General features: G+C 31.7%; 1 protein-coding gene across 1 annotated transcript in view; it reads left to right on the top strand.

The window, feature by feature from the left end:
• The first annotated feature begins 255 nt into the window (after positions 1-255).
• Positions 256-16,002, top strand: part of LOC121119544 (uncharacterized) — a 74,102-nt gene continuing 58,355 nt past the window's right edge. The window contains exon 1 of the mRNA XM_040714242.2: positions 256-693. Within this exon, the coding sequence (XP_040570176.1) occupies positions 505-693 (189 nt within the window). The 5' untranslated portion in view covers positions 256-504. The remainder of the gene's footprint in view (positions 694-16,002) is intronic.

Genomic DNA, 16,002 nt, shown 5'->3' with positions numbered 1-16,002 from the left:
AAGTAAAATATTATGATTATAGTAGTAAAAACCTATATTACACTATGGGCAGCTAGATGACGCTAGAGTTGTATTTCGGCGAACGGCAGCAGGTTGTGTAGTGTCTAACACTAACTAGTAGGTTTGAGTTGAGAAAGAAGAAACTAGCTATGAAACGCAGGAGCTAGCAACGATGGAGGGAGAAGGCGTACGAGTCGATAGTTTAGTAAGGAAGGCAAGAAGAATTAAAGCGTGCCGGTGACTTAAATAATAATGAAAAGGAAGGAAGAAGGCGGCAGTTGAAGTAGACTTCTCACTTCAGTAATAGTTGTAGGGTTGTTTCTCCCACTAGTTAGTAATACAGTTCTGGGCTGTCCCCATGTTCATATATAATATTACTATAACAACAATTTTTATCATAAATTATAACAGAAAAGTCGTTCCCGAAATATAATTGACTTTACTTCTAATAAACCACCATTTTAAATAGTGACCTGTGATTGTGCGAATCATTTATGAACCAAAATGAATGTTGATTATTTTCCGAGGGGGTATCTCCTACCCTCGGAACAGGAAGATGAGGTCATTGAGTGGAGGAAACGGATACGAGTTCCTTCATGTACGGCTCTAAAAACCGCGGTGTCTCATTTATATCGGCTGGATGACTTTCACAAGGACAAAATCGGCTCCGGATTCTTCTCAGATGTGTATAAGGTAAAAAGAAAACGTTGTTTAAAAGTCCTCCAATGATTGTTTGGTCCAACTTATCATATTATGTATGAGTGAAGGTCTGAGTAAGGAAGGAGATTAAAGATACTATGAATAACAAATATACACGTAACGAGAGAGAAGGGCTCTTAAAAGGCATCAAGTATTGTACGTCCTTAAGGCTTTCCTTCACCTGATTCTCTGTTGGGTCTCTTTTTGATGTTCTTAAGACATGATAATTCTTCTCTGTACACTAATATTCCTCTTCTTTCCTTTGGAAAGAAGCCTTGCATCATTTTCTCAAGTAGTATTGCAACATGGAACGAACTGCCTTTGGTGGTGGTCAAATAATCGAACCTTTATTTAAGTCACACTTCATCATTTACACATGGTGTCTAAGCAGATTACAAGTTGTTTTAATGTACGTTAAAAGTACATATAATTTATTGTTAATTTGTGTAACAAAGTATTCTCCTATCGCAATTAGAAGAAAACAATTAGCATTTGCTGTTCCTATAAAAAAAACTCTTTTTTCGGTTTCAAGTTTACAAGGATCACGATTTTGTTTTTTGTTCGAAATGGAAATTTATATAAATAAATACTTCAATTTTAAATAGTGTTTACACTTGCTTCCATCGATTATTCTAGTATTTACCTATACTTCAGTAAAGATCTAAGGGTCTAATGTACTTAAATACAGTGTAACTTGGAGTATCATTTTGAAGTCAGGGTTTGAAGGAATTGCATGATTTTCGTAAAATTCCTTGTTAATAGAGGCTCCATTTGTAAGACATTTTATTAAATCAAATACAATATTAAGTATGTGTGGGCCGTCAACATTAAATCAAGCTAAATTGATGGTTCTAAAAATTGAGTATGGATTACTTATGTAATTTTCCACGTACTATCCTCTATTTCTATCAACAAATTGTTCTTATTCACCCTTTGGGTATGTCGCAAATTACACTTAAGTAGCCAAAATTCCTCGTCACAATAACAGAATGGATAAATATATATATATTTTATGGTTGAAAGAGACCATATCGGGGTCAATATATGTCTTGTAAATCAAATAATGATTTTAAACTCTAGGTAAAATTATTAGGTATCTTTACTTGTGTCATAAATTGGAGTACAAAGTCTATAATTGACTCAAATATGTCTATGAAATATTGGGCTTTATATATATATAATTGGGATTTTTCCTTTTTTTGTTCCAAATTACTTTTATATTGACAGAGTACATTTATTTTGTCAAGTTTTGCTCAGCTTTCATTAGTTTCTAAGACAATAACCATGTCTAGTAAACCTACTTATTTAAACAGGTTCTTCAGAAATGGTCAGTGTACATATATATATATATATTTATAATATATGATGGTATCTCCTACTTTATTTTGCAATACGTAACGAACAAAATGAATAAATGAATTGACAAGTTTTGTTTTGTTTTATTTTTTTGCAGTCCTTGTGTTAATGAATATATAATAGATGTTATATTGTGTTTTTCGAGAAACAGAGAACAAAAAAAAAAAAAATCATTTCTCATTTCGTGAATTTGTATTTGAATATTTAATGATTTCACTATTGCTTATATATAAATTTATTTAATTGTTTAGTTTGTCCTTTGAATTATCCTAGATTTCCATTTCCTTGGCTCTATTCCCTTGATCATTAATTATTTAATTAAATGTGGACGATTATAGTGTGTTGATGTATTTATACATGACGATTTACTTGGCATTGAATGTGCACAAGTAACATATTTCTGGATTACCCTCATATGTGATGAGTTAAACAGTAAAATAATCTTGAAAAAAAATCAGGAAATTTATAAACGTCCAATTTATTATTAATTTAATATCATATAATATACACAGAGCTCAATATTTTTGACATATTTCTGTCCATTAAGAGCTTTGTATTCAAATACCTGGAATGAGTTGAAAAGTACAAGAATATCGACTAAAATTTAGAACCCTCATTTGATTGATTTCATCCAGAGAATCTATTAATTTAGAATTCTTTTATTGTAACGATGAATTTTTGCTACTCGTTAACGGCACTAAAGTAATAGAAAAACCCTATTCTCCCAAGAACACTATTCTGGGTTATCCAAGTACGTGGCGAGTTAACTTAAAAAACAAACTTGAACATTAGTCTATCGGGTGATCCATTGAAATCTGAACACTTACTAATTCAATAATTAATAAAGGTTGACTGAGTAAAATTAATTCTTTTTTCGATATATTAAAGCATATACAATTAGCCTTCTACCGCTACCTGGAAGCCATCATTGCCTCTCAGGGCGGCTGCATTTATGATTAAGAGAGCTCAGACACACATCTATTTATAGCATTGATTTTGTTAAAACTCTTTTGTTAATTAATAAATTATATGTTGTTGAAGTTTAAGATTCGAAGTGTTCAGATTTTAATGTACTACTGGCTAAATATATATTTTTTATATTATTAATAAGTACAGCCCTAATAATTCATAGGCATATTTGAGTAAATTTGGAGTATTATAATCAAATTTTGGTTATTAGTTCCGATACCCTAAGACCTTGACCATAGCTCAGAACCATTATTTTATATGTGATACCTTATTTGGGCCCGATATGGTCTCTTAAATATATACAATCTATCAATATTTAATTCCTAAATTGTGTTGATGAATTTTTACGATTTTAAGTGTAGTTAGGGGTATGCGTTGAGATAAATATATACATAAAATATATATTTCAATACTTATTATATATATTTTGGTTAATTGTAGGTTTTGTATTCCATTTCTGTATTGACTTGAGTTACTCAAAAATGTTTACTATAGTTCAGTAACTTTATTTTATTATGTGACCTAATTTGGCCTCAATATTATGGCCTCTTTGAAATAAAATATATGAATTATATAATTCTTTGAAAATGTAACAATGAATTTTTGATGCTTTAAGTAGTGCAATTTGTAGGGCCTCTAAAGGATTATTCATTACAGAATCGTAATCACGGTTTTTAAATTTTCTATTGGGAGGGGGTGTTGCTATCAGGAGTAAGTATAGATGACGTCACCCAGAGCCTTTACTTGGATTTTGACAATTCTTTTTTGAATTTAGTATATAAACTTTATTGGAATAATTTTTTCGGCAGCAATGGATATTGTTAACTTTAAATTTTGTAAAAAAATTCCCAAAGTTTTGAATACTTTCATTCCACAAAAACTTTGTTTTTATTTTCAATAAATATGGAAAGATTTTAGTCAGGAGAGTTGTAGCGTACTTTAACACATACCACCATAGTCACGGGCCTGACGTCGCTATTAATAGGTCGATAAATATTGTTGTATAAAATATGAGCTAGAAAAAACTTTTTTTAGTTGCAACCCGAACAGCTGTCATCATTATCATTTTATTCTTGAAGAAAGTACATATTATTTCAGTATGTACTAATCACAATTGCGTGAAAGAAGGAAGTAAACCTGGGGAATTGTTTTGCAGTTATAAGTGTAAGTCCTTGTTGGACTCTGAGTAGAATTGAGGATTACCATTAGTGTAATTTAAGCCTATATGTCTTCTCTATATACGTAGTGGGGTCTTCTTTTATCTTTCTCTCACATCTGCTTGTGGCTGATCAAATGTAATCTCATGACACCTAAACTGATTTCCTCTCAAACTTTCTTCAAATTGTCAGGATTACCTCGTTCATTTTGGATTTTTTTAATTTTGAAATACCATAAGGGCATATGTCAACTAATACAACTATTGAAAACATAATGGGGGGCCAGGCGTTTACTGCCTGCATTAGAATAATGTAATTTAAGCCTATATGACCTTGCTATATACTAGTGAGGGGATTATATGTCAGAATCGGGAGTCGGTTAATAATATTTAATTTGCGATTCCGATTCTTATGTATCATCATTTAGTACTGGTATTTAACGTTTTATTACTTTTCAAAGTTTTGAAAAAACAGTATATTAAATATATCCGTCAAGATGTAAAAAACGAACATGTGAATTTGTTACTTAAGTCTTTTGATTTTAGAAAATATCGTAATAAGATCATTTATGATAACTAATGATATTTAATTACATTTTTGATAACACAAACCTAAACGTGAACAAAAGAGTTCTAAACACTTGCGGTCGGTGCAAATATTGTTATTGTATGAAGGTTTTATTTCTATTAACCTTGAGGGGAATAAGTTTTGTAAGGGGATCTATGAAAGCTTACCTTTGCCATTTTTGCCTTTGGAAAGTTTGCTGTGGGGTTATTCGCCCTGGGAAAATTTGCATTGGAAATAGCTTCCGGGGAAGAGGAATTGCCTTTCATTATTTAATGGAAATATTATTTAAATTAAATAAAGGAAGGGAATTTATTTTTATAAATTTTAATTCTTAGAAATTTATAGCAAAATTGTATTTTTTTAACTATTAAGACATTAAAGAATCGGAATTTTTATAAATCGTACCATCACTCCTATAAACAGAGAGAAGGATATGTTTTTATTTGCTTCTTTTCATGGCTACACACATCCAATCTAATAACACACCATGACAGCTAAGCTGCTCTCCTCCTCAAACACTCGTCAAATTGTGTGGGTCTATAAAATGTAATTGTGTTTAAATTTGAGTGAAAAATGAATCTAAATTACTTTTGTGTTGAGGGGCCACATAGTATTGGATTTCAAAACCATAGTTTATGATATATCAATTTTTGGAATTTTTTTAATCAATTTTCCTTCTTTATTTCGTTTTTTTTCCACGTACATACATAAAAAGGTTTCTTCTTAGCACAAAGAAAGTGTTATTATATAAGCCTATGAATATAAAATGTATATTTATTATACGCATACATAATAATAACTATATTTGAAATCTGAGACGAGGGGCGAGTAATAAAAATTGCAAATTCTTCGTACTACCCTAACTCCTCATTCCTCATCACTCATAAGTCATCGTATTAATATGTATAAATAATAACGTGCCTTCTATATGTATTTGTATTAGTGATGAGATTTGGTCCGATCCGAACTTTTTTACCGGTTCGGTCTTCTGTGGTTTGGACCGAAATAGACGGTGAAAACTAATTACGAGTTAATGAAATACTTCACGTGTATACTGTGTTACTTTAGTTACTATTGTTGAGACTTGGTTCCAGACCGTAGTATTATTTTTCGGTTTTGGACTAATATTTTGGTCAAAACAGCGGTTGAAAGCCGTGGACCAAAATTTTTCTTCCAAAAAAATCTTTCTTTATCTTTTCTACAGCAAAAACAGACATTTTCTTTGTCTAGAACTGACTCTCCTGTGATACCCGTCCAGAACATAGTTGGGCCGAATTGGTTAAGATCTAACTATCTAAGATTGTTTATAATTTTCACGACGAGTCCCAACACTAATATACTATATAATGTAACTAGTGTAGTGTCGACTAGAGTCTATTGCGTCGTTAAGGTTAGATTCGATTGGAGTGATTGGAAAATAGAAAGAGAGACAAAATGTACTTATGGACAAGTGTGCTTATTACTATTGAGACCTGATCTGATACGGGTATTTTATTTCCAGTTCGGTCTTAAGTTATATTATTTAAATCGATTTGGACAAATATTTTTGTCCAAACAGCAGTTGGATAGAGTCAACCTAAATTTTTCTTATCAAAGAAAGTCCCATAACTCAATCTTTATCTTTTTTAAAACTGAAACTGTCAAAGATGACCAAAAATTATTTTTATTTAGGACAGATTCTACTGCGATACACGTCTACAACGTAGTTGCACGGAATTAGTTAATATTATAACGGTACAAGATTGTTTTAAAAATTTCATACCCAATTCCAAGACTAATATATTGGTGTATTGTAACAAGTGTAGATCGATTGATCTATCAAGTGAGTCGTGAAGTATCGACTCAATCGATCAATTAGAAAAACAGAATAAAAAGTGAGAAAAAATAAGTGTACTTAGTGTCTGCCTTATTAGTGTTGAGACTCCATCCGCTATGGTTTTTTTTAAAGTTCGGTCTTAACTGATTTTTTCTTGATCGATTTGGACCCCTTTTTTCCGTCTATACTGCGCTCTTAGAGCGTAGACCGAAATTTGTTCTTAACAAGTTGAAGTACCTGGAGTTATTAGGGGTCGTCAAAGAGACATATATAGCTAAAAAATATAAAAGATATATCTACATCAAAGTTACTAACTGTGAGCACACTCAATACATAGATTTTCTCTTCCCAAGAACAAAGTAATAAAAATAACAATTTGAGGGGGAAAAATAATTAATTTGACGTTTTGACTGATAAGTAATGAGCCAGTTTAGTCTCTATAATGCTACCTGGCTGAGCCTTACCTAAACACGCTCGAGGTTACATGCATAACGTCTGCGAAGTTTCATAATATGACTATAGAGTTATTTTTTAAATCTTAATATGTATATGATATACATGAGGGATCACTATATACACTGTACCATGTGTACACGCTCGATTCTTCATACAAAACGCCTGCATTATTTCATTCAATATGGTAACGGGCCCAGTCTAGCCTGTCAGTAATTTTCAGATCGAAATCTATTATATTGTAACTAGTTCCTTTTCCACTTGAATCGTGAAGGATTGATTCGAGTCGATTAGTTAGTATAGGAAAAAAAGCTGAAAAGTTGTGGGAGCTATAACTAGAAATAGAACGGATCAAGGGATTTTTTGGATCTTAAAAAGCTGATAGTATTGTTTAATCCTAGTTAAAATGAAATATACTCCATTTGGAACCTAGCATCTCTTTTTATCTTGATTTGTGCTTGAAGTGACATTTAAATTTTTTAGTTGCATCTTGTAGTTTTTCCAATGTCATTATAACAATCATTCTAATAATTATGTTCTAATAGTAATAACAATGGGGTTCTCGCCCTTTTCGTAATTGCAACCTGCACAGGATTGACATTGATTCGGCGTCAGTAACTGATCAAAATATAACTTGAATTTTTATTTAGGTCCTAACTATTAAAATTCGACACAATTTTCTGTTAAATTTTCATTTTGTATCTAAAAACTCGGGTACTTAAAATTTACTCAAATATTGGCGTCTAAAGATAACTGCATGTCTTTTTGTCCATGTATTAATTTATATTCTATGAAATACTTTGAGTGCGTACTCACTGTATTAATGACCTACTTTTCATGCATTATTGCGGCGATATGATTTATTTTTTTACTTAATAAGCACTAATAAGCCAATGAGTTTTATTTTGTAACTGCTAAATGGTGCAATTCCTTACAAAGCCATGGTATAAATGTCTATCCCCTCAGACATAAGAAAACAATCATTAGAAATGATGATTGATAAGAAAATCACTTAGGGAAGAGAGTGTCTGTAAACTTCGAACATAATTTGATGAGACGTAGTAATAAAAAAATAAATCTTTTACTGAATTATTTAAAGCAATATATAATTCCATCATTTTTCCAATAGAAAACAACCCCATTTAATGCTTTTTTAATAGAAATAATTAGTAATGGGACGATTAATCGGGATCGGGAATAAAAGAATCAGATGTTTTTTTTGGAAACTGAATCTGCATTGAGAAAGTAATATTTAATTTGTGATACCGATTCCTATTTATTACTGATATTGAACTATTAAAACATTTCTAAGTTATGAATCAAAAATAGGATCCCCTCCCCAATGAAGGTATTTTTACTTTTTACAAGAAAATTTATTTAATTTTTCTTATTTTCTGTAAATAACTTATCTAATTTTGAACTTTGTTTTAAAAAAAAATTTGACATTTAAATTTGTTTTAAATTTTTTTTTTATATTAGACATTTAATTTCTAAAATTTTTTTGAGAACAGCTGGTGATTTTGTAAATTATTCTCTAAAATTTTTAGTTTTTTGAGAAACTTGGGTTCTTGATATTTTTTGTGAATAGTAATGAATTTTTGAAAGCATTTTAAATATCAAATTGTATATTGCACCAGAATCGGCATTGGAAATTTTTACTAGAATCAAATCCGCATCGTTTTTTTTGTTTTTGTTTTTTTAAATTGTCCCATCACTATTAATAATTAGTACATATTTGAATGAAACATTTCAAAGGGAACATCAATTGCAACCAATAATATCAAATAAAGACGTATTATCCTCATTTATCTTTGACACTAAATGTCCAGAGGCAAAATTGTTTCAGGGGAAATACTAAGCGCCCTATTCTATAGATGAATTGTTGTATTTCCAAATGGTAAATATCGACCTTGAATAACGTTAAACGAAGTGAAATGTGTTGTATCAATCATTTTGTTTGTACAGCTCATAAATCCCCGGACAGGAGAGAAATTGGTGTTCCATAGATGGAACTAATGGTAAACGATTAAATATCGTTCTACGTTCTGGGGTGAAATATGGATCCAAAGTGGTCTAGTCAAAACATAACTTAGGACCAAACCATCAGAAAAAATCAGTCTTTGACGATGTCTCAACAATAATAAGTGATTCAAAAAATCAGTGAAGACCGAACCGAAAAAAGAATACTATTTGCAGACGCAACACTAATTTTTGTAACATAAGATGGAAGAAAGAATGACTTAGGTGTGTGACATTTTTCCAAGTTATTATTCTACATATTTCTCTTATGATGTTGTACGAGGAATGATTTCATTTTTTGTTTTTTAATGCGTCTTCGTGAGTCGTCATAAATACATATATTTGAGGCCTCATTGAATGATAAATGTGTCATTTGATATTATGTACTTACATAGGCATATGTATTTAGTTTCTAAGGTGGGTTTTGAATTTTGCGTATATCTTATAAAGAGTATTATTGCATTAGGTTCGTGATTTGTTCTCTGTAATTTTATTATCTTAATACATCTGTTTTTGCAATTTGGGTATGCACTTGTGTGGAAATGGGTCAAAATGGGTAAAAGTCGTGTACTACAAATATACTTAGTAGTGTTGACACTCTGTTCAAAACAGTTCTTTTTTATTTTCGGTATAAAGTGATTTTTTGTCTAACACGATTTGGACCAATATGTGGATCCGAACCGATAACTCAATTATTAGACCGAAATTTAATAGCTTTCAAATCGTGGACATATATGGATTGTATACCCCTGCAACTAAATAGTGACAGTGTATCTGAAGGAATGCAGCACTGCATTGTATATAGGATTATTGAAGCCGCATATCATGGTTTTGCACTGATAAGATTAATAGCCAGTGAGGCTAATCGGTTTCATTTTGGAGTTGGCAAACTGAAGAGTGAATATTCTTTTCCCCAAGGGTTTGTCACTATTATTTCATTACAAAAGAGTGAACTTCCTTGTAACCTACATACAAACTTTATTTGATATATACGAAACCGGATTGAACATAGCGTCTGCTCATAAAAGACGGAGAGTTTACTACGGAGTTATAACTGTAAGTCCTTTCTAGACTAAGAGCAGAATTGAGGACCAACATTGCACAAAGTCTTGCCTATGTCCTTGTTTATTTCCATTTCCTCCTCCCCTTCGTCCCTGCTGCTTGTAGCTTATCTAATGACACGTCATGACAGTTAAGCTGCTCCAAAACATTTTTCAAATGGTCAAGGTTAGATTATCTTCCGCAACTTTTTTTATACTCTTGTTTTAATCATTGTCAATTTTCAGTTACTTTTTTTTAACATGCCCAAAATGCTTTCCTGCTCATAGCACATTGCAATTAGCATTAGTGTTGTGGCAGGCCTTATATATCGACCAGCTCAGTCCCGCATACCAGTCCTAAAACTGAAAAAGTTCGGTCCTTGATGGCGTCATTCAACTTTATTTCTTTTTAGAATATAATTTCTACTTCTGACAATCCGAAGGATTGACTAAAAGTTTTAACACTAATTTTGGTATGTTGTGCCAATTAATATGTTTATTTGCACTAGGTCAAACACATACTAATAGAATTATAATCTAGCACCACGGCTTCTGCGGGACTCTGAGAGCTAGTATTATGTAGGTCCTTATTTAGGACAGAGGACCGCAGTAAAGTCCAGTCCAATTCCAGTCACACATGTTGGTCCTTAGAAAGGGTTAAATCGATCCCTCGTGACGTTATTGAGGGGTATTTCCTTTTCTCAATTAATCCGTTATATAATAGAACCGATTATATTTTATAACTAAGTAAAAATAATATATATTCTTCTTATTTTATTGCCTTAGAATGAAAACATGAATATTAAAAAAAAAAATCTCACATTGCTTAATAATCGATCGAAATTTAAAATAAAAATCCGAGGACCAATAGTTAATGAGCTGTTCCTAGGATCGACTATTTAACTGATTTTTTTTGGTCCATTGTTGTATCATTCCTTATTTAGGACTGATTATTGCAGTCCTGTCCAGTTCAATCCTGCATATCAGTCCTAAAACTGATACATTTCGGTCTTGTGTGACGTCAATCAACTTTATTTCTTCTCTCTTTAATCAGTTCTTTTACTAACAGTCCGAAGATCAAATGTCTTAAGGACCGATCCTATGACTGGACCGAATAAATAAGGACATAAACATCACTACTTCGCTCCACTACAAAAGCATAGGGGTCTCAGACCGGTTTAGTATTATTTAGTCATATATACAATCCATTAAAAGAAGTATAAGAAAAGAATAATCTTGATATTATTTATTCGTCTCTCTGGCGCCATAGTCGACGACCCATTTCAATTACATTATATTATACAAAATACACATGTTTGTTACATATGTTTAAAAAAAAAAGTATTAATACTAATGTATTTATGTATATGGAATGTGGCCCAACTCAAGAACCACTTCTTCTTCACTCACAAGTCCCAACTACCGTTTCAATTCTTCAACAACACATACTAAATATTTCTCATTCATTTTCCTCCTACTAAAATCACTAGGATGGAATGTAGATTCAAGTTCATGGAGTTAGTAGTAGTAGTGGTGGGCCGGTACTTATTTATTCGGTCCAGTCCTGTCTCAGGAACGATCCTTTAAGTCCGTCGGTTATGAATTTTTCATAAAAATATCGATGGTATTAAGACGAAATATATATATAATAGGGTTCAAGATTATTGCACATATCTTGCAAAAAATATTCTTTTTTTCATTACAATACTATCTAATACTTACATCATTATATTGTTACTTAGTTAAATAATTTATTCTATTACATAACGGAGTACTTAAAAACACCGTAAGTGACACAAGGGATCAATTTTACCTTCTTTAAGAACCGATAAGTTGGAATGGACTGGACTTAGATCCTCAGTCTTATATAAGGACAGACAAACCACTATTTAGTACGATAACGCATCATTACCTTGATTGTAAGACGCAAGGAGCAGAGGAAAAAAGGTACAAATTCAGTCGGTAGTCAATTCTGAGCCAATTCTTTCCAACTATGGTATTACGAGGGTGGTCTGAAAAGTTTCCGACCTAACAAAGATACAATGCATTTTTCATTACATTTGATGTATGATGTATTTTTCAGTATAGTCTCTTTGTAACCCTACACACTTCAGGGGCGTCTGTAGGTTTATATTTGAGAGGAGGAGCTTGGTTTTTAGCTTTTTTTTTTAAAAAAATTTCAAAAAACCATAACTATTCACATAATAATTTGTAAATATTAAATTTGTTGAATTTTTTTTCTTCCAAAATCCATAGTTTTTCGCAAAAAATTTCTAAAATTACTTTTATAGACATATGGATAAGGGGTGGGGGGCATAGTAGGGACTATATAAGTCTCTTAAATCAAATAAAGATTTAAAACTTCAGCTAATATTCCTTAGTATCTTTCGTCATGCCACAAGTTTCAATAATACCATTCTTATTGACTAAAATATGCCAATGAAATATTGACTGTATGTACCTTGATCTAGTAAAAAAATAAATGTGGATTCTCTCCCATTGTTCAAGATTGTTTTTATGATGACGCATCACATATGTAGCTGTGTGTGTGACTCATGTCTCTGTTATGTGAAGAAATATGTATGTGCTATCTTGCGGCTTGTGAATCCTCGTCCAAGAAGAAGAAGATATGTTTTTTCGTCTTTAATATTATGTGCTCAATATGTATTAAATATATAATAGTGTTGGATAGCAATCAATATTTCGTTCGAACTAGATTAAGTTTTTTTAATTATGTGTCGAGTCGAGTGAGGGCCGCGTTCCTATTGGAAGAGGTGGGGGGGATTAGGTAGAAAGGCTAGACCACCTGACTAACATCTTCTACTTATTAATTTGTTTCTTCTCACATTTGAAAATTTATAATTTCTAAATGAAAGACCGTTCAAAAACATAATGTCAAAGTTTAGTTGAAAAGCAACCCTCCCTCTTCTAAAGATAGTGTGGTAATTGCCCTGAATCGAGTATGCATGCTAAATGTTTTGAATTATGCATTAAGTCGAATTTATTGGTGTTACGACAGGTTTTCAATGTTTGAGTACCATTGAGTTCGAGTTTTATGAAATTTCTTCGTGGAGTTTATGTGTTAGTGTTAAAACATTATTTCATATTGCGAGTTCTTTCGAGTTTGTTGAGTTCTGCGTCGATTCGAGTTACTGTTAAGACAAAACAGTAATACTTAGAGATACAAGATCCTCAAGATGAGGTTTTTTTTTAAAAATTCGAGATCGATTCCGAGCAAAAATTTGTATACGAGTGTTTTGAGACACGAACTGGATTCTGAACAAAAATTTGCATACAAGTTGTACTTTTGAGATACCAGCTAGATTGTAATGTTGAAGTTTTTTTTTGTATGTTTTTTTTAATATGAACTGTTTGAGGGTTAGTGATGGTTTCAATATCCACGTCAGGGGCAATTTTTTAAATTTATTACTTATTGATAAATTGCTTTGACTCACGAGCTCCGTCTAGGAACGATTATAACTCGGTATGTCGAAGGTATTATTTAATATGGATTTTCAAAATAGGTTGATTTTGGTTTTGAACAATATATATATATTTTCCGAACTCGAGTTTTTGAATTCAGCGTGGAGTCTATGTGGTTGTGTTAGGACAATTTTCAAGTTTCATTTTGGGTTTGCAAGAATTTCTACATGATATGTAATGTGGTTGTTTCTTGATTTGAATAAGAAAAGAGCCTCGTCTGCCTGTAGTTTTTTACTCTCATTTTGAGTACTGATACTATAAATTTGACTTAACCTAACTATAATTCAAGTTCAACTAAAATTCAAATATTTCGGTCAGGTTCAGTAATTGTCTGCTTTTATAAGTTCGATTAAAGCTCGAATCTAACACTAGTAAAAAGTCATTGAGAAGGAGTGCTTTTTTTATCAGAATAATGTGTTATTTGAATACATTTTTTAAATATTTGATTTTTTTGTTAATTTTTTTGCAATCTCTCAGTGTGTGTGAGTGAATGATCAGTTTATCATTATTCTCATGCTCTTTTCATGATCAAAAATTCAATTGACATTTCTAATTTATGATCAATCATAGCTTCAAAATAATAATGTATTAATTAATAAAATCCCAATTCCGTTTGAATTGATTTTCAATGGACGCTACTGTAGAATATCATACTTCAAATTGCAATGCCATGCTTTTGAGAGGCTAAATATTAATTGTTAAAGCGTTATTATGTAACGCGTCAGCATTGTTGATGTCGGCCATTTTTGGGGCCAATAGAACTGAGGTATATAAGAACATAAATCATAATTGTATATTAATTTCTTATTAGAAATTATTTAATTAAATCTAACTGTCTATCATAAGTGTATCAATCTATTGTCTGATTGTATTATATATCAGATCCTTATAGTTATTAAAAATATGTTATTTCATCGTTTTATAATCTTATATACACTGTGCATAAATAAATTAACTATTTTATTCGAAAAAAATCACATATTTTTCTCTAATTATACAACTTTTATTGTCCCCAATTTTTTTTATTAAAATCTAACCACTTAATAGGTATTTTTAGTACATATTAATTTGATTTAGTTGAAATATAAATATAACTGATTCAACTACAGGGTCAACCGTTATTATTTACTCATCTATATTATGAATATTTTGAGGTGTTAAGAGTCATTTATTGAAATGTTTTTATAAGCAATGTTGTTCAACATATAATTTGGTGTCGATTGCTAAGAAAAACATCGTCATAGTCGCCACTATGAACACATATTACAAGAAGAGGATTGAGATCGTAGCGCTCATCCGTGCGGGATTGTCCCAGAAGGTCATCTGGGAGCATACTGGAGCCTCGAGGAAGACTATTTACAATGTATGCATGCGGTTGAAGGTCGGAGTGGACCTCAGACACTCTCCAGGAGCAGGAGGGAAACCTTAAGGCTGATGAGTACATTAATCAAAGTTATCCCATTGATCAAATCCATCGTTGGCAATCCCCTTTGGGTGTTCCAACAAGATGGAGGACCTGCCCAAACCACAAAGAAACCCCAAGAGTGGCTGCAGACCAACAAGTACTTCTGGGCAAAGGACTTCTGAGCGTAGACCTCATCCCTCTATACTAATCCATCTTTGCGCACGTAGAGTCCAAGGCCCAAAGGAGACGCCACAAATGCATCTGCGTCCTGAAGACCTCTCTCAACAATAAGCCCCGAGTACATCCAGAGGGTCTACAGTAGATTTTGTCACTGACTGGAGCTCACCATAAATTCTGAGTTCGGATACTTTGACTCAAACATGTTCTTTGGGGTTCCATTAATAATTAATGGTTTATAAATTTGTTTCCTGCCATGGACTTCAATACTTTGTTTGTGAAAATGGGTAACAGTTGAGCTGGTATTTCCAAAATTCTCAGTTTAAGAAAAATTCTAATTTGTAGTTTATCAAAATCTTGACATTGGTACTCTACTCTATTGGTTGTAGTGATGAGGAAAATGGGTTGGAATAGAACCCGTCCCTACAACTTTTTGTTCATGTTTTGTTTCTTAAAAAATGTAGTTGGTTTATTCCGACAAATGAGATATATCAGATATTTATTATGGACATTGCATATATTTTGCAAAAAGTATTCCTGTATTTAATATAATGCAATATAATACCAACTTATTATATTTTCACTTAAATATACATTTATGTCCCGTCTACAAAGAAGTAGGCTAGAAGGATTTTTTTCATAATTGACTGTGGATTGCATTTGCATTCTTTGACGAATTCTTGTCGATTTCTATCAACAAGGATTATTATTCTTATTAACCCTTTGTGTGTGCCTTAAATTGTACTTTAAGTAGTCAAAATATTTGATAGACAATATCGGGACAATATAAGACACAAAAATCAATTAAAGGTTCTAAAAATATACGATGAATTTTTTTTAGATAATAATTGTTTTTATGTT

Source organism: Lepeophtheirus salmonis, chromosome 6 (assembly GCF_016086655.4).
Source record: "Lepeophtheirus salmonis chromosome 6, UVic_Lsal_1.4, whole genome shotgun sequence".
Taxonomy (NCBI): Eukaryota; Metazoa; Arthropoda; class Copepoda; order Siphonostomatoida; family Caligidae; genus Lepeophtheirus; species Lepeophtheirus salmonis.
This window is presented reverse-complemented; position numbering and strand designations above follow the sequence as displayed.